General features: G+C 34.7%; 1 protein-coding gene across 2 annotated transcripts in view; it reads left to right on the top strand.

Moving 5' to 3' along the window:
- Nucleotides 1-20,081, top strand: part of LOC105477357 (UDP-glucuronosyltransferase 2A2) — a 56,282-nt gene that overhangs the window by 28,162 nt on the left and 8,039 nt on the right. For both annotated transcript variants that reach the window (XM_011733836.2, XM_011733835.2), the window contains one exon: nucleotides 16,964-17,112. In XM_011733836.2, coding sequence (XP_011732138.1) covers nucleotides 16,964-17,112 — 149 coding nt within the window. The remainder of the gene's footprint in view (nucleotides 1-16,963; nucleotides 17,113-20,081) is intronic.

Here is a 20,081-nt window from a genome sequence, read left to right as displayed (position 1 = left end):
TTCTTCAATACTTAGTTTATTGAGTTTTTGTATAAAGTTATCAAAGGCTTTTTGTGTACCTATTGAGGTAATCTTGTGGTTTTTGTCTTTCTGTTTACATGATGAACCACATGTATTGATTTGTGTATGTTGAGCCAATCTTGCCTTCTGCAGATAAGGCCTATTTGATTGTCACGGATTAGCTTTTAGATATGCTGCTGCATTTGGTTTGGAAGGATTTTGTTGAGGATTTTTGCATCAATACTCATCAAGGTTATTGACCTGAATTTGTGTGTGTGTGTGTGTGTGTGTGTGTGTTTCTGCCAGGTTTTGGTAACAGGATGATTCTGAGTTCATTATTTTTTATCACAGATTTTAGAATGTGTTTAAGTTTCACACAAACAAGTGGAATAATTTACCTGAAAAAGATTATATTCCTTTTATGTTAGATTTATTTTTGGGTATGTAATTATTTTTAGAGTCTTCTTAAATGTTATTTTAAAATTTCACTTTTATTTTTGTTGGGTATGTAAGACTGCAATTTATTTTTGTATGTTGGTTTTATTTTATTTTATTTTATGTATTTATATATGTATGCATTAAGACAACATTTTGCTCTGTCACCCAGGCTGAAGTACAGTGCTGCTGATGGTGGCTCACTGTAGTCTCAACCTCCCAGGCTCAAGCAATTCTCCAACTTCAGTCTCCAAAGTAGCTGGACTACAGGCTTGCACCACCACACCTGGCTAATTTTTTATTTTTATTTTTGTAGAGACATGTCTTTCTGTGTTTCTCAGGCTGATCTCAAACTCCTGGGCTCAAGCAATCCTTCTGTGTTGGCTTCCCAAAGTGCTGGGATTGTAGGCATGAAGCACAGCAGGTGGCCTGTATATTAAAATTATATCTATCAATATTGATAAACTTTTTTCTGACATAAATAATGTTAATTCCTACATTTACAAATGTATATACATATATTGTATATTATAATACATAACTTTTTCCATGTATTATTTTATAATTAAATTATAAAAGTCAACATTAATTTAAACTATGTTAAGCAACATCTTTGTCTTGATCCTGAGTTTTTAAAAAATTTCTTCTAAGCTTTCAATGTTGAGTACAAAGTTTTCCGAAGTTTGATTTCTTGCTGGTCTTATTTTGTTTGTTTTATGTCCTTTAATAGTTGTTTCATAATTTTCATCTGTCTAAGAAAGTTCACTTCTATTTTTTAATCAATAAGGGTATTGGATTATACTTAAGGCTTTTCTACATTTATTGATATAATCATATAATTAATTGAACTTAGAATTACACTTTTAAAGAAATTTCAACCAAATTTGAATCTGAAAAGCACGGAGATTTTACTGTATCGAGGGTTTCAGGGATTAATGGTCAATATAGTCTTTGTGTACTTGCACATGAAAATATTAATATGAATATGATCTATTTAAATTCTCATTCAATGGCCACATGGTTAAAATAAATTTATTTTTGGCAGCAGAAATAGACAAAGAACCTTTCAATCAATAAAGTTAGAAATGTGTTAGAATTCACCAAGATATTTTTGTGCTTTTTAAATCTCTTCTCTTGTGAAGAAGTCTTTTGCCAACCTTTAGTGGAATCTCCCAATTAGATTGATTAGTTACGAGTTCCTGGGGTTACTGGTTTTATTTAATTTAACACCCCAAAAATATTTTTAAGAGAACTATAACCAGTGTTACCAAATTTAATACATTCTTCCCACTTCAACACACACGCACACAAACATACATACACACACACACGCTTACTACTGGCCTATTTCTCTGTGAAATAATATTTTCTCATAGAATTATGATGATTACATACACGGATACTAAATCTCTGTATAAAAACATGTAGTCCAATTTTTCTTTAATTTGAATCTATTTAGACCCCTAATTAAATAATGTCAAACAAACAGATTCTTAAGAACTGGAAAATTTTCTCTCATTAAATCCCAAATGTGAATGATTTCTGAAAAACATATTTAAACACAATAATGTTAGGAATGTAAAGTCTTGTTTATCATTTTTGTTGTTGTTGTTACTGTGTGGTTTTGTTTTTTCCTCAGGAAGCTAAGTATTGAAGATTTTTAGATAAGAATTATTGTTCTGTTCTATTTTGAAACCTAGTTATATTTTATTTCAATTACCTTGAAAATTACATCAGAAAATCTTAGATAGTAAGTGGATTATAATGAAAATATTTTTAGAAATGTTATTTCCCAATAAAGAATAATAATTTATGTTATTTTAGTGTTTAAAATTATTTTAAAGAACGTATTAATGGATCCTGTATGTTGCTAATGAAATCTCCTTAAACTTTTAATGTTAATGTTAATATTTTATAATACTATAAAATAATATCATTATTTTAACTTATAAATAGCCCTAACCCTAATTTGAAACAGTCTTTCTTCCTGAATCTGAAGGAAACTAGTGCTTAGAGAGTGGCTACAATATTTAATATTAAATACGTTGTGTGTGTTCATCTTGGTTTTGTACGTCTACTTATACACGCACACATAATGTTTTATAATATACATTTCTTATATGTTATAAACACATATATTATATATTTGTATAAACATAAATAGATCTAAATGAACTTTATTTTTACGCCATCAACAAAATTACTAAACTCCTAATAATCTGGACTCGTCACACTTATTCAGCACTATCAAGCATCATCCACAGGAGGGCAGCACATCCTAAAGCTTGGTAAACTGCTTGACGAAAAAGGAAGTCTCAAATGAGATTTACTTTTAACCTAAGGCCTAACATTCAACAACTGCCAAAGGATGCACATTTTTGTTTTATAGTTATGAAAGTGTTGCAAAAGTTCTGTGATTCTAATTTTATTTTACAGATGAAGAAATCGAGATCAGAGAAGTTGAGAATTTTCTGGCAATTGGAAACTGAAATTATATCCCATTTCCACCAGCTACATATTTCTTATTCACCTACATTTTAACTATAAGACAGTAGTGAAAACAGTGTGGGCAGAAACTTATGCAGATATTTCTTTACTCCATTGTCATTGATTATAGATGTCACATACTCAGAAGGCAATTTCAAGTGGGAAAATGAAACTTAGAAACCACTACTCAAAAAAAAATAAAATAAAATAAAAAATGGCAGAGAAATTTAGAAAGTGTCATTAGCTTTTGATTTTTATTATAATGAGAAGCTACAGTTCCAACTAAATGGAGGATTTATAGCTTACACTTTTCAATTTCTTATCTCCCTAAATGAACTATTGCATATCCTAGTTAGAAGACAAAAATATCATATTTTTCTGGCTTCATTTCTCTCAAATTAATTGAATGAGTAAGCCAGTGGCTTTCCAGGAAATGGTAAACTGGAAATTTCAAACGCTTCAGTTCCTTTTTGTTGGTGGGATACATGTTATAATTGTTTAAGTTTTCGTTTTCAATTATCATGTATACATAATAGTTGTACCTATTTACAGGAAACGTTGATATTTTGATGCAAGCATAAAATGTGTAATGATCAAATCAGGATAATTGGGATACTCATAACCTCAAGCATTTATCATTTCTATGTTAGGAAAATTCCAATTCCACTCTTAGTTATTTTAAAACACACAATAAATTATTATTAACTATAGTCACCCTATTGTGCTACCAAATACTAGATTTTTTCATTCTAACTATATTTTTGTAGCCATTAATCATGCCTTCTTTATACTCTCCTCCCCTGCAAGACCTTTCCCAGCCTCTGGTAACCATCTTTCTACTCTGTATCTTCTCTATATCTTCATTCTTTAATTATTGTTTTTAGCTTCCACATGTGAATAAAAACACGGCATATTTGTCTTTCTGTGCCTGGCTTATTTCACCTGACTTAACTGGAGGAAACTCTAATTTCATCCAAGTTATTGCAAATGACAGGATTTTCACTTGTCCATTGATTCACCCATTTATGAACATATAGGATGATTCCATATCTTGGCTATTGGGAACAGTACTGAAATAAACAAGGGTGTGCAGGTATTTCTTTGATATACTGGTTCCTTTATTTGGATATATACCCAGCAGTGGGATTGTAGGATCATATGGTAGTTTTATTTTTATTTTTTTTTGAGAAACATCCACACTCTTCTCCACAGTGGCTGTACTCATTTTATATTCCCACCAACAGTGCACAAGGGTTCCCTTTTTCCACATCCTCACCAGCATTTGTTATTGCCTTTTTTTGGGGGGGGGGGCTGGAGGGGGGACAGGTAAATACCATTTGAACTGGGCTGAGATGATATCTCATTATAGTTTTTACTTGCATTTATTTGATGATTAGTGATGGTGACCATTTCTTCATTTGCCTGTTGTCTGTTCTTTTGAGAAATGTCTATTCAGATCTTTTACCCATTTTTTTTTTTTTTGAGGGGGGGATTACTTGTTCTTTCTTTCCTTATTGATTTGTTTGAGCTCCTGATATATTCTACTTATCAATCCCTTGTCAGATTGGTACATGGAAAATATTTTCTCCCATTTTGTAGACTCTTTCTTCAGTTTGTTGATTGTTTTCTTTAATGTGAAGAAACATTTTAGGTTGAGGTTGATGTGATCCCATCTGACCATTTTTGCTCTGGATCCCTATGCTTCTGAGGTCTTACTAACCAAGTCTGCCCAAAACACTGTCTTAGTGTTTCCTCAGAGTTTTGGGTTTTAAATCAGTGAGATTTAACTTAAAGATGAGAAGGATTAGATTTAAATTAGAGTGATTTAATTTTTCAGTGTGATTTGATGTTTGTATATGGTGAGAGATAGAGACTGATGTGGTTTGGCTCCTTCGTCCCCACCCAAATCTCATGTTGAATTGTAATTGCCAATGTTGGGGGAGGGACCTGTTGAAAGGTGAGCAGATCATGAGGTTGGGTTTTCCACTTGCTCTTCTAGTGATAGTGAGTTCTCATGAGATATAGTTGTTTAAAAGTGTGTAACACTTTCCCCTTATCTCTTTCTCTCTCCTGCCACCATGTGCTTGCTTCCTCATTGCCCTTCCACTACAATTGTAAGTTGCCTGAGGCCTCCCAACCATGCCTCTTGTACAGCCTGTGGAGTTGTGAGTTAATTAAACCTCTTTTCTTTATAAACTACAGAGTCTCAAGTAGTTCTTTATAGTAATGTGAGAACAGACAACTCAGAGGTCCAGTTTCATTCTTCTACATATACACACCCAGCTTCCCAGCACCATTAAGAGTCCATTCCTTTCCCAATGTATGTATTTGGCAGCTTCGTTGAAAGACAGTTTACCGTAGATGTATAGATTTATTTCTGTTTTTATGACAGTGCCATGCTGTTATGGCTACTAGCTTTGAAGTATAATTTGAAGTCAAGTAACATAATTCCTCCAAATTTGTTCTTTTTGCTCAGAATAGCTTTAGCTATTCTTGTCTTTTGTGGTTCCATACAAAGTTTAGATATATATTTTTTTCAATTTGTGAAGAATTTTATTGGTATTTTGATAGGGATTGCATTGAATCTGTAGATTGTTTTGGGTGCTATAGGTGTTTGAATACTTTTTATTCCTCTATTCTATGAACAGAAAACATATTTTCATTTTTTGTGTCCTGTTCAATTTTTTCATCCGTATTTTATATTTTTCATTGTAGATATATTTCTTTTATTTGATTCAGTTTAACAGGTATTTTATTTTATTTGTAGCTGTGGCAAATGGGATTACTTCCTTTTTTAACGTATGGTTCACTGTTGGCATGTAGAAATGCTACTGATATTTGTATGTTGATTTTGTGTCCTGGAACTACTGAATCGGTTTATCAGCTTAAAACAGTTTGTGGTAGGGTTGTTAGGTTTTTCTAGATATAAGATTATATTTTTTGTAAATAAGAATAATTGATTTTATTTTCTTTGCAATTTGAATGCCCTTTACTTCTTTCACTTGTCTAATTGCTCTGGCTAGGACTGCTACTATGACGTTAAGTAAAAGTTGTGAAAATGCGTATCCTACTCTTCTTCCAGATCTTAGAAGAAACTTTTTCAATTTATACTCATTCAATATCATGTTTCCTGTAGGTTTGCAGTTTATGGCTTTTATCATGTTGAGCTATGTTCCTTCTATAATCAGTTGTTTTGAGAGTTTTTAATCATGAAGGGATGTTAATGTTCTCAAATGTTTTTTTCATCATCAAATAAAATAATCAAATGGGTTTTGTCCTGGTACTGTTGATATGATGTATCACATTTATTGATTTGCATATGTTGAAACATTCTCGCATCCATGAGATGAATCACATGTAATAATGATGAATGATCTTTTGATATGTTGTTGAATTCAGAATGCTAACATTTTGGTAAGATGTTCGTGTCTATGTTCATCACAGATATTGTTCTGCTGTTGTTGTTGTTGTTGTGTCTTTGGTTTCAATATTCTAAACATAGTTGGAATACTATGTTTTGGAACATATTTCAATGATGTTTGGAATAGTTTAAGTAGAATTGACATTAGTTATTCAAATGTTTGGTAGAATTCAGCAGTGAAAGTTTTCAGGTCCTGGACTTTACTTTGATGGGAGAATTTTTATCACTGCTTTACCCCATTATTTAATATAGGTTTGTTGAGGTTTTGGATTTCTTCACAGTTCAATCTTATGGGTTGTATTTGTCTAGGTAACTGTTTATTTCTAGGTTTTCCAATTTATTTGCATGTAATTGCTCGTAGTGGCCTGTATTTGAATTTCTGTGGCACCAGTCGTAATGTCTACACTTTTTTGCCTCTGATTTTATTCATTTGAATCTTTCCTTCTTTTCATTAGTCTGGCTAAAGTTCTGTTCATTTTGTTTATCTTCAAATAAATAACTGTTTATCTTTTGTATTATTTTGTTAGACACAATTTTATTTATTATGTTCTAATCTTTATTTTTTTTTCTACTAATTTTTGATTTGGTTTTCTCTTTCTTTTCTAGTTTGCATTTCCTAGTTTATTTTTTTTGTTTTGTTTTAAATTTCAACTTTTATTTTAGATGTAGGGATAGGTGTTTAGGTTTGTTACAAGGGTATATTGTGTAACACTAACGTTTGTAGTATGCATTCTGTCACCCTGGTAGTAAACACAGTACCTAAAAGTTAGTATTTTAGTCCACACCCCCCTTCTTCTGTCTCCACTCTGGAAGTCCACAGTGTCTATTGTTCCCATATTTAAGTGCATTTGTGCTCAGTGTTTAGCTCCCACTGATAAGTGAGAACTCAGGATATTTTGGTTTTTGTTCCTGTCTTAATTCACTTAGGAAAATGGATTCCAGCTGTATCCATGTTGCTGTAAAATACATGATTTTGTTCTCTTTATGGCTGCATAGTATTCCATGGTGTATATGTACCATATTTTATTTACCCAATCCACCATTCTTGGCAGATGATTTCTTGTCTTTGGTATTGTGAAAAGCACAATGATGAACGTATTAGTACATGTATCCTTTTATGGAATGATTTATTTTCCTTTGGGTATATACCCAGTAATGGGATGGCTGGGTGAAATGGTAGATCTGTTTTAAGTTTTCTGAGAAACTTTCAAAATGTTACACATGTTGGCTTAACTAATTTACATTCCAACCAACAGTTTCTAAGCCCTTTTCTTCAGAACCTAGTCAGTTTCTGTTGTTTATTAACTTTTTAATAAGAGTCATTGTGACTGGTGTGCGATAATATATCATTGTGATTTTGATTCACATTTCTCTGATGATTAGTAATAATGCACAATTTTTCATATACAGGTTGATTGTATGTCTTCTCTTGTGAAGTGTCTGTTCATGTCTTTTGCCTATTATTTTTTAGTGGGGTTATTTGTTTTTTGCTTGTTAAGTTGTTTAAATTCTTTGTATAATCTGGATATTAGACCCTTGTCAAATGCATAGTTTGTAAATCTTTTCTCCTATTTTGTAGGTTGTCTGTGTATTCTCTGGATAGTTTTTTTTTTTTTCTGCAGAAGTTCTTTATTTAATTATGTCCCACATGTCAATTTTTGTTTTTGTTGCAATTGCTTTTGATGATTGAGTCAAAAATTCTTTGCCAAGGCTGATGTCAATAAATAATATCCTAAGTTTTCTTCAGAGATTTTTATACTTTGAGGTCTTCCATTTAAATCTTTGATCCACATTGCATTAATGTTTGTATATGGTAAATTGTGACAATCCAGTTTCTTTCTTCTGCATATGGCTAGCCACTTATCCCAGCACCATTTACGGAATAGAGAGTGCTTTCCCTATTTCTTGTCTTTGTCCATATTGTGAAAAATCAAATGGTTGTATGTGGCTTTATTAATGAGTTTTGTTTTCTGCTCCATTCGTCTATGTGTCTCTTTTCAAACTAGTACCATGCTTTTAAAATTACTGTAGTCTTATCGTTTGAAGTTGGGTAGTATGGTGCTTCTGACTTAGCTCTTTAATTTGACTATCCTTGCTATTTTGGTTCCATATGAATTTTAGTATAGTTTTTTTTTTTTTTTTTTTTTTTTGAGACGGAGTCTCGCTCTGTCACCCAGGCTGGAGTGCAGTGGCCGCATCTCAGCTCACTGCAAGCTCCGCCTCCCGGGTTTACGCCATTCTCCTGCCTCAGCCTTCCGAGTAGCTGGGACTACAGGCGCCTGCCACCTCGCCCGGCTAAGTTTTTGTATTTTTAGTAGAGACGGGGTTTCACTGTGTTAGCCAGAATGGTCTCGATCTCCTGACCTCGTGATCCGCTCGTCTCGGCCTCCCAAAGTGCTGGGATTACAGGCTTGAGCCACCGCGCCCGGCCGAATTTTAGTATAGTTTTTATCTAATTATATGATTATTTTGGTAGTTTGACATGAATATCATTGAATGTGTAAACTACTTTGTGCAATTTAGTCATTTTAATGATACTGATTCTTCCAATTCATGAGCTATCTTCCAACTCACTATAGTATATGGAATAATTTTATATTTTATTTAAAATAATTCTAATATTTGAAATAATTATGCTAATATTCTACTCTCCGTTACTTTTGCTGATTTTCAGACATGAACTCTTGTTTCTTGGTAAACAGGAGCTGCCTACTAACCTTGGAATTTAATTTGTGGGAAGTGTTTGGGGCTAGGGTCAGTTTCTTCCAAAATGCTTTTCTAGCTTGAATTTTAACTGGAACCTCACAAGAGTGCTGACTATGTTAATTCTCAGAGAAGGTATTTTTCTTCCACACAGGGACAAGTCAACACAGGAAATTTTTCTTGCTGTACACTTGCATGTAATGGAATTTATTTTTAAGAGTGAGGGCAGATTTGGGGAGTTGAACTTACATGAATGCATATGTGTAGTGAGGGACACTACGGCAACCCTTTAGGCTTAGCTACTTTCCCACCCTAAAACATACTGTGTATTTTCAGAAGGAACCATTCAAGTTTTACTAAATTGTGTATTTCAGAATTCCTGTTTTTCCTTTTTTTGGCAGTGTGCTGATTTCATTTTCTTGCTGACTCAAAAGTGACTTGCAAAGGGAACAATTTTATATTTCACCCAGCCTAATGAAAAACATTCCCATACTTTTAAATTTATGCAATTAAGTTATACTGCTTAACGTGAGCTAGACTTTAGTTTTCTCAGATAAAATAATTTAGAGGTATTTCTATGCTAACACAAAGATTTGGAGAAAAAAAAACTCTGAGCTATATTATGTAGCATTGCTCTTCATTTAAAGTACTTCATAATATATGATGAAACTTGTCATAGTGTGTGCATATGTTTATCAGTTTTTTTCTTATCATTTCTGGTTTATCTTGTAGAAAAGGACTTCCATTCTCTAAGGTTATAATGTTACCTCTGTTTTCTTAGAGTACTTTTATGACCCTGCTATATTTTGTTGTTTCTGACCTTTTTTAAAATTTGGCACAATTAATAGCAATTAAGAATAGCCAGACTTGGCGGTGAACACCTGTGGTTGTAGCTACTGGGAGATTGAGGTAGGAAGATTGCTCGAAACCAGGAGGTCGAGACTGCAGTGAGCTGTGTTGGTGCCACTGCACTCCAGCTTGAGGGACAGAGCAAGATTATGTCTCAAAAAAACAAAAACAAAAACAAAAACCCCAAAAACAGTGGTTTTCTTTTTTAACTTCACTGATAACATTTATTCTCCCTATTTTAAAATTATTTGCCAATTCTGCTAAATAATGGTTTTGCTTTCTAATTTTTATATACACAGCTCTCATCTAAATACATCAACTGAGGTAGGCTTCCACTCCAACTATTATTTTTGAGAATCATAAAGAAATGTGAACTAAGAAACCAAAGATTATACTGGGTATGAAAAATATTAGCTAATTTAACTTCCTAACCAGTGGTGTGTAGCTATAGCAGTGCTAGCAAACTAATACAAGAACTAATAATAACAAAAGTTTATTTTCTCACAGTTCTGATGGTTAGATGTCCAAAATCAGGGTTTGCCAGGTCTGTTTTTTCTTGAAGCTTTTGTGGTCACCATCTTATGTTCTCATATAGCTTTTTCTCTGCATATGGGCATTCCTGGTGTCACTTTCTCTTCTTGGAAGGACACTAGTCATAATGGATTTGAAACCCACCCTTGAACCATTTTAAGCTTAATTATCTCTGAAGGCCCTATCTTCAAATACAGTCAGGCTTCACATACAAATTTTAGTGGAACACAATTCAATTAATAACACTGACTTATAAAATAGATTATTTAAAGTTTATGTTTAAAGTTTTAAAGGGTGCATAATGTTAATCGGTTCATAAGTCAACTGAAAAAAATATTTGTAATAGATATCACAGGAAAAAGGCTTAAATTACCTAAAATGCCATAACAGTTACAAGTCAAGAGGAAAGGTGGCCAAATAGAAAATGAAATGATTTGTACCCTGCCCCAGAACATGTCTGAGGGTAAACACTAAATGATTAAACAATTTTAGGGTGCTTCATGCTAATTCATAAAGACAATGAATTAAATGCAACTTATTTTTGGTAATAGCAGAATTGGAACAATGCAAGATTAACCCATGAACTTTAATTTGTGCACATTTAAAAATATTTTATGTATATTTTAAACTATGCATGTATTTTCAGCTTTTAGAAACTATATCAACTTTGATAATATATGAGTGTAAAGTTTTGCCTTCAGTATTAGAAACATGATGCTTCCAATGGAAACCAGAAGCCTGACTGGTTTTAACATTTTCTCTAAAAATTTTATAGGTCTGCTAATTATGTGTTATTTCCTCAATATTCTATTATTTAGATTTTTGAAATGTATACAAACACATGGGTAAAATTTCTACTTATGTTCAACATTAGTGTAGAGATACAGTCGTGTATTTCGTTTTTATTTTTCCCCAAGTTCTATAGACAGTTTTCCATCAGGTGACTATATCATGACATTCTGTCAAATGACAATTGACTATAGATTTTTGTGTGTGTGTGGAATGCAGTGAACATTTGGTATGTGTCTCCTGTTCCATAAGAACAATTGTATTTACAGGATATAAGCCATTTATTTTCACCCAATAAGTATAGGTATAGGTATAAGTGTAGTTATAGGTATAGGTATCGGTATGGGTATGGGTGTGGGTATGGGTATAGGTATAGGAATATGTATAGGTATAAATAATCTCATCTCAGAGAGATTATACTAGTTTATACTTTCACGAGTAGGGTGTTATATTTCCCATTGTTCTGCAAACTATTCAATTCATTTAATGATTTTTATTAACAGTTGTATTGAGATATAATATACACGCTTTCAAATTCACAGTTTAAGTCTGCAGTTCAATGATTGGTGCACCTGTAATTCCAGCTCTTTAGGAGGCCAAGGTGTATCACTTGAACCCAGGAGTTTGAGGCCAGCGTGGGAAACAGAGAGAGACATCATCGCTATATAAATAAATAAATAAATAAATAAATAAATAAATAAATAAATATTTTAAAAAAGAAAACAAAAAGAATAGCTAGGTTTGTGGTGTGCACCTCTGGTCCCAGCTACTGAGAGGCTGAGGTAGGAGGATTGCTTGAGCCCATAAGGTCAAGGCTGCAGTGAGCTGTGTCGGCACCACTGCATTCCAGCCTGGAAGACAGAGAAAAACCCTGTGTCAAAAAAAAAAAAAGAAAAAAAAATTATCGTATATTCTAAATAAGCCTGGGCCAGTTTTATATATTGCAGATATCCTCCTATAGTTTATGATTGTTTTCCCATTATGTTTTAATATCAGATAATGAATTGTAGATTTTAAATCTAATGGAAGTGAATAATTTTTCTTTATGCTCCTGAGGAAATCCTTTTCTACTATGAAATTAAAAATAATATTTTTTATGCTGTCTTCATGGAAGCTATGGTTTTGCTTTTACTTTAAATATCTGAATTTATTTGCAATTATTCATTTTTTACAAAACTTACCGGACATGGTGGCATGTGCCTGTGGTCCCAGCTACTCAGGAGGCTGAGGTGGGAGAATGGCTTGAACCCGGGAGGCGGAGGCTGCAGTGAGCTGAGATCATGCCACTGCACTCCAGCCTGGGCAACAAGAGTGAAATTCTGTCTCAAAAATAATACTAATAAAATAAATTATTTTTTGTGTGTATTTTGTAGAGTTGAGTTCATTTCTTTGCATATTTTTCATTTTTTCCCTCTTTCCTTCTTCCCTGACTCCCTCTCAGCCTACCTATTTTATTTTTTTTCACCTTTGCACAAGTGTAAGGAGTTGTCCCATCACCATTTATTGAAAACATTTTTTCCTGCATATCTGCATCTTTGTCATTCATGAATTTCATTACTTCAGTGGTTTTGTTTTTTTTTCACTATCTTACCTGCTTTCCTTTATATTAGTTCTTGATATCTGATAAAATAATATTCTTTCCCCTTGTATCTCTTCATCTCTTCACCTTATTTTTGGCTGTTTGATTTTCCATATGGATTTTAGAATCACATATAAAGTTCTACAAAATTTGTAAAGGTTTATGAAACTTGTAATTTTGAAATTTTAATAAGTTTTTAAATTTTTAAATTTTTAATTTTTTTAGACAGAGTCTCACTCTGTCACCCAGGCTGGAGTGCAGTGGTGTGATCTTGGCTCACTGCAACCTGCGCCTCCCAGGTTCAAGCAATTCTCTGCCTCAGCCTCTGGAGTAGCTGGGATTACAGGCACCCGCCACCACGCCTAGCTAATTTTTTTGTATTTTTAGTAGAGACTGGGTTTCACCATCTTGGCCATGCTGGTCTTGAACTCCTGACCCTTAATAAGATTCATAATTAATCTATAAGTTGATTTTAGAGAATGGACATCTTTATGAATTTTGATCTTATCTGTGAACATATTAGCTCTATTTACTTTTCTATTGTGGGTTTTTATACAATTTTGTAATACTAAGCATGAATAGAGTATGTAACTTTTATAAAAATTATTCTAACTTTTCAAGTGGAAATTTAGATTTTAAATTAAATTTTCATCTACTTGTGCACAGAAATTTCAGTTGCTATGTTACAGTTTTGTATTGAGCAAAACTAAAACTTCTCTTGCTCATTCTGAAGATATATCTGTATATTATTTTGGATTTGTTACACAACATGATATCAGATAGATAGATAGATAGATAGAACTCCTCAATCTTTTTTATTCTAAAAATTGTTGTTCTTGTTTAACTGCAGTAGTGTAAAATATTTCTGAATTAAAGTTGACTTTTTCTCATCTTGATAAGAATGCTCTTACTAGTTTAACATAAAGGTTACATTTGGTGAAACTTTTTTGTTTGGAGTGCCTTTGTTGGTGTAAAGAGATTATTTTCTATTTGTAGTTTACTAATAGAATTTGAAGATTATGAACAACTGTTGAGTTTTTATTGCTTGAGATGGTAAGATTTTTCTCTTTTTACCTTTTAATAAAGTGAACTTATTTATTTTTCGATTTTAAGCTATCATTTCATTGCTATATGCGTCCAGCTTTTTCATATCTTTTGTTAAAATATTACTAGATTTAGTCGGATAATCATTTTAAGTGTAACAGCATCTATTTTTGAGTATGATTGACTTTTAATTTGATTTCTATTTCAATAATATACTTTTTCTTGATTATATTAATTATTCAAGTTTTCTTAGTTTTACTCTACCCTTTAACTTCTCAAGTTCCATGGGTGTGGTGCAGTCCTACTTTGACTAAGAGTAGGAGTCTCTGAGGGCCAGACTACTATGAATGCTGCTGCTCCTCTGGACCTAGCCACCCAGTGGGACTGTCAGCCTACAGACTGGTGCTAGGGAATGTCTGCAAGGGATGTGACCTGTCCTCTAGTCTCCCATCAGTGGGTACCAGCACCAGCTCTGACAGGGGTGGCAGGGGAATTACATAGACTTTGTGATTGCATGGGATGTGACCTGTCCTCTAGTCTCCCATCAGTGGATACCAGCACCAACTCTGACACGGGTGGCAGGGGAATTACATAGACTTTGTGAGATTCCTTGATTATTGACCTTAGCAATGCTGACTTTCTCAAATTACTGTGGTAGTAAGGTACTGGCATGTGGACAAACTCAGGACCTCCTGGTTACCCAAAGTGATGCAGGCAATAGTGATAGCGGAGGTCATGCACAAGTTTTTTCCTTCCTGGCTTTGTGTTATTCTGCCTGCAGATGCTGTAACGGACTATCATTTGGCCTCTAGCCAGGAGGAGGCACTTGAAAAAGAGCTCCAACTGTACTGGTAGAAGTGAGTTTTGTGTTTGCCTTGTGTTACCCAGGATAAGTACTCTTGGTTGGGGGCAGGCCGTGGAGCTCCCCACATTCTCTGTCCTTTCTGTTAAGCTACCAGGGCAGGTGCAGGGGCAAGGACAGGTGGAGGCTGGGTCAGTCAAGTCTGTGCTCTGGCTCCCCCTATGTAGGCACGATCAGTGGTCACAATGAGGATCAGAGCAAAGCTCTCTGTCTGCTGGGGTAACGTTCGAGGGAGAAGTGCAGCTGCCTCTGCTGCACAGAAGAATCCACATGCGGAGTATGTGTAGCAGCAAGAAGTAAACCTCACCTGACTCTTACACACTTGGCAAGGCAGGTCTCACATTTGCAGTGTTCCACTAGCATGAGGTAACTGGATTCCAGGCACACTACTCTCAAAATTCAAAAATGCCCCAGGTCATAAGCCTTCCCCACTGATATGGTTTGGATCTGTGTTTCTGCCCAAATCTTATGTCAAATTGTAATCCCTAATGTTGGAAGTGGGGCCTGGTTGGAGAGGATTGGATCATGGGGGTAGAGTATTCATGAATGGTTTAGCACCATCCTCCCTTAGTACTGTTCTTGTGATAGTGAGTGAGTTATCATGAGGTCTGCTTTTTTTTTTTTTTAATAAGTGTATATCACCTTTGCCCTCACTCTCTCTCTTGCTCCTGCTCCCATCATGCAAAACAACCTGCTGCTCCGTTGCCTTCTGCCATGCTTAGAAGCTTCCTGAGGCCTCTCCAGAAGCAGAAACCACTATGCTTCCTATACAGCCTATGGGACCATAAGCCAATTCAACCTCTTTTTTTAAAAAATAAATTTCTCAGTTTCAAGTATTTCTTTATAGGAATAAGAGAATGGCCTAACACACCCACTGAGATATAAACTGTTGCTTTCAGGCCATGCTCCTCTGAAGCAGGGGTGTCCATCCCCTGTGGTTGTGGCCATAGCACACTTCCTACTCATTCCTCAATTCTGACCAAAGGGAGTTTGTCCCCTCTCAAGACTGTATTGTGATTCTCACTTGGGAGTTTCCCTCAACCTGTGACCACAACCTGAGTTAGTTGGCAGACTTCCGCAAGGTCCCTTGTGATGTAGGATTAGGAGTGACTTTTCTCTGTTCCTGCTGGAGTCTGAGAGTGCACACAAACCACGTCCAGATGCTGCTATTTCACATCTATTTCCCACTGCTCACTGAAGCAGCTCCAGTACTGGGTATGGTTAAGGCATTTCCCCGTGTTCTGGATGGCCAGGTTTCCCAGTGGGAGTATATATCCCATAGGCAGTTTCTCCCCACTCATACTCTTGGGACTCAGAATTTTTCATGTGGGTCGCAGGATAGGCTGCTGCCCACCACTTTTTTCAAAGGGTTTATGGTTACTTTTTTGTTGTTGTTGTTAAGTTTCTGTGTTGCTTCTTGTAAAAAAAATTCAGAGCGTGAATCTCTACTCATTATATTGTCTTTTCAAGTGGGAGAGACATGCTAACAGTGTCTCCAGTATGGTGTCCTGGGGAAAAAAGTTATCTGGCATTTAATTGAAGAGAGAATATGAATGTTAAATTTATCAGTATTTGTAGTTATAGTTTAATTTTAGTTGATTTATTATTGTGAAATGACACTTACACATTACTTCTTTTTCACTAACTAAAAATCCTCCCTCCTTCCTTCCTTTCTCAGGCCCCACTCTACTCCCTCTCTTCTTCCCTGTCTCAATTTCTCCCTCTCTCTCTCTTCCTCTGTCTCTTTAGTTCTACCTCTTTCTTCCTTTTTTCTCCCTTTTTCTTGCTTTTGTCTCTCTCTCCCTCCTTGCTTGCCTGCCTGCCTGCCTGCCTTCCTTCCTCCCTTCTTTTCCCCTTCCTTCCTTCTTTCCTTCCTTCCTCCTTTCTTTTCTCCTTCCTTCCTTCCTTCCTTCCTTCCTTCCTTCCTTCCTTCCTTCCTTCCTTCCTTCCTTCCTTCCTCCTTTCTTTTCTCCTTCCTTCCTTCCTTCCTTCCTTCCTTCCTTCCTTCCTTCCTTCCTTCCTTCCTTCCTTCCTCTCTCCTTCCTTTCTTCCTTCCTTCCTCCCTTTCATTCTTCTTTTCTTCCTCCCTCCTTCCTTTCTTCCATCCTCTTTAATTTTTCCTTCTCCTTAATATATAAACATGATATGTATTCTAGAAGACCTAACTGAATTTTTTCTTAATAGCTTTCAGGAAATTACTGATAGTTTTTTTCCCTTCAGCAAACATACAAGCTAATTTTGTCCATCCAACTTCTTTCTCCAGGAAGACCCACTACCTTGTGTGAGACTATGGGGAAAGCTGAAATTTGGTTAATCCGAACTTATTGGGATTTTGAATTTCCTCGTCCATACTTACCTAATTTTGAGTTTGTTGGAGGATTACACTGCAAACCTGCCAAATCTTTACCTAAGGTAGGTCTACAACAGTGGAGGACTTTATGCTCCTCATAATAACATACCTAATTTTCTTTTAAAGTTTATAGCCTCAATAACAAATAAATTTTGCTGGAAATTTCGGTTTGCTACTCCACATCTATTTTCCTCATGATAGAGGTCTCCTATAAGTAATATTAGGTGTTTTGGACTTTACATTGATAATTTAAACTGAAGAATAAAATGATTCAAGTTGTGTGTTACAAATATCAGTGTGACTATACCTTGATGCTGGACCTGGGGAGATAGAAAACCAGATCATAGAAATTACTAAGGAGATTGCCATAGTCTTCTTAACAAGACACATAGCATTATGAACAGGAATATTTACCAAATTTCTTTTTTTTTCACTTTTTTTATTATACTTTAAGTTCTAGGGTACATGTACACAATGTGCAGGTTTGTTACATATGTACACATGTGCCATGTTGGTGTGCTGCACCCATTAACACATCATTTACATTAGGTATATCTCCTAATGCTATGCCTCCCCCTTCCCTCCACCCCATGACAGGCCCCAGTGTGTGATGTTCCCTTCCTGTGTCCAAGTGTTCTCATTGTTCAGTTCCCACCTATGAGTGAGAACATGCGGTATTTGGTTTTCTGTTCTTGCGATAGTTTGCTGAAAATGATGGTTTCCAGCCTCATCCATGTCCCTACAAGGACATGAACTCATCCTTTTTATGGCTACATAGTATTCCATGGTGTATATGTGCCAAATTTCTTAAGAGATAAAGATGTCTTCATGAAAACTCTTGGGTGAATTCCACATAACTTGGTGAGTAAGAAGTCATTATTGAAGAAAGACAATGAAATGAGGCAAGACTCTTAGGTTTTAATCTTGTGAATTTATTAGATAGTTGTGACTTCTACTGTCAGGAAACAATTGGTTAAAAAAAAAAAAGAAAAGAAAAGAAAAAGAAAAACTCTTTTGTGTCAACAATGGTGAGTTACTTTTTGACTTATTTACTTTAAGGAGCCAAAAGGATTTTCAGTAATTTCTAGAAATCATTTAAGTAGTACAAAGTGTAAATCCAAGCAGAAAGCATTTAGAAATAGATTCAGATTCATCAGCATAAAGTAACTATTATAAAACTAAGAGACTCAAATATTGTATTGGTTCTTTATAAATATAGTGTCAGGTTTTATGGCATGAAAAAGAAATTGTATACTACAATATGAAGCCTTCAGAGAAGAAATGTAGAATATAAGAAATGTTATACAGAAAAAGTGTTGAGAAGCAAAATAGACTACAGGTACACATGGTAGGAACAACGTATTTAACTATCAATAGAGAGTGAGGAAATAGGCTGTTATTTATTTGGTTCATACACAAACAAAAGCAATCTTTTTAGAAAGTTCCTGGTTCCCATAAGAGTACTAAATTTCTGTTTATGGTAAAAGACATATTTAAGTTTAAAATTTTATTTCAGGATTCTGAAAATTTTATTTAAGGATTTTCTTGCCAGTCAAGTTATGACTGCAGGCAAGCTCTAGTGAATGTTTATTATAGGAGATAATGTGCCAATATCTAAATAAAGACACAGAAATATACATGACATATCCATAGGTCGCTGGATAATAACCCATGCCACACTATTATGTTTTTCCTCCCAAACCCACTTTTTACACAAACACACACAAATACATATGCTCTCACAATTTCACAAAGACAAATCAGTTACATTTTACAACAGCAGACATTATACCATTACGTATTCAATCAATTTAAATATTGATATAGGCTTTGCAAAATATCAATACCAATCATGGATTATATTGATGATAATTACACCAATCACTGGATACACAGAATACAAAAGTAACAAGAGACTGTAAAGTGAAAAATCCATATCAGTATGGTAGGTTTGAATGTGTGTGTATGTGTATGTTGTGTGTGTGTGTGTGTGTGTGTGTGTGTGTGTATTATTTTAATTAATGAATACCTGTTTGGAAACTAAACCAATATGGTAAAGCACCAATTCCTGGGACTTCAGAAATATTCTCCTGACATTAAGCCAAAAATTGCAGTCTATTTTCACTTAAGATACTACCCTACCCTAATAATTTGGCTAGTCAGAAACTGATCCATCAGTGATTCCAGTGTGATCATGACAAATATTTGCACATGTAATGCAGAATACATCTCTAGAAAGTAGCATTCACATAGATTATGATGTGAAAGGCCTTAATCTCAGATTTTGCAGCATCAAATTTGCAAAACTATAAGTAAAGACCTGGGGAATTTTATTGGCAGAGAAATTTATATTTTACTTTTGCTTTAAGGCTCAAATTAAGGGCACGTAGCTAACATCACACTCATGGCAGCTTATACATCAGGAAGAAGAGATACACTGTCTCATAAGCATCATTGTGATTATAGTTGGAGAAGCACTTTGTTGTCTCGTTCTAAAATATGTTACTATTAGATGACATTTTACACAAATTTTTTCTTAGACCTATTAAACAAGGAAGGCATAAACTTGACAAAATGATCATGAATGCTTAACAGAAACCAGTAAATTTATTAATAATTTATTAGATATAACTGGCATGCTAATAATTTTAAAAGCCTAACTCAGTACCCTTTACTGTGCTTCCTTCCAAAAACTGTTTTTATGAGTTTGCAAACAACCTTGTTGGTTGGTTAAATTAAGCCTTGGGGGTAGCAATTTCAGTTACCATGAGAAAGGTTGTCTCTTATTTAGTGTTCATTTCTGTCATGGTTTTGGTTCCATGCTTGGACTTGTAATCACTGATTTTATATTTAAGTTATACCTTTCAGAGACATGTTTCCTCTTAAGGAGACTAGATCTGACTGGGTACAGTGGCTCATGCTTGTAATTCCAGCACTTTGGGAGGCCGAGACAGGTGGATCACTGGAGGTCAGGAGCTCGAGACCAGCCTGGCCAACGTGGTGAAACCCCATCTCTACTAAAAATACAAAA

Source organism: Macaca nemestrina, chromosome 3 (genome assembly GCF_043159975.1).
Source record: "Macaca nemestrina isolate mMacNem1 chromosome 3, mMacNem.hap1, whole genome shotgun sequence".
In the NCBI taxonomy this organism is placed as follows: Eukaryota; Metazoa; Chordata; class Mammalia; order Primates; family Cercopithecidae; genus Macaca; species Macaca nemestrina.
The sequence above is the reverse complement of the archived record's forward strand: the minus strand, read 5'-3'. Positions and strand labels throughout refer to the sequence as shown.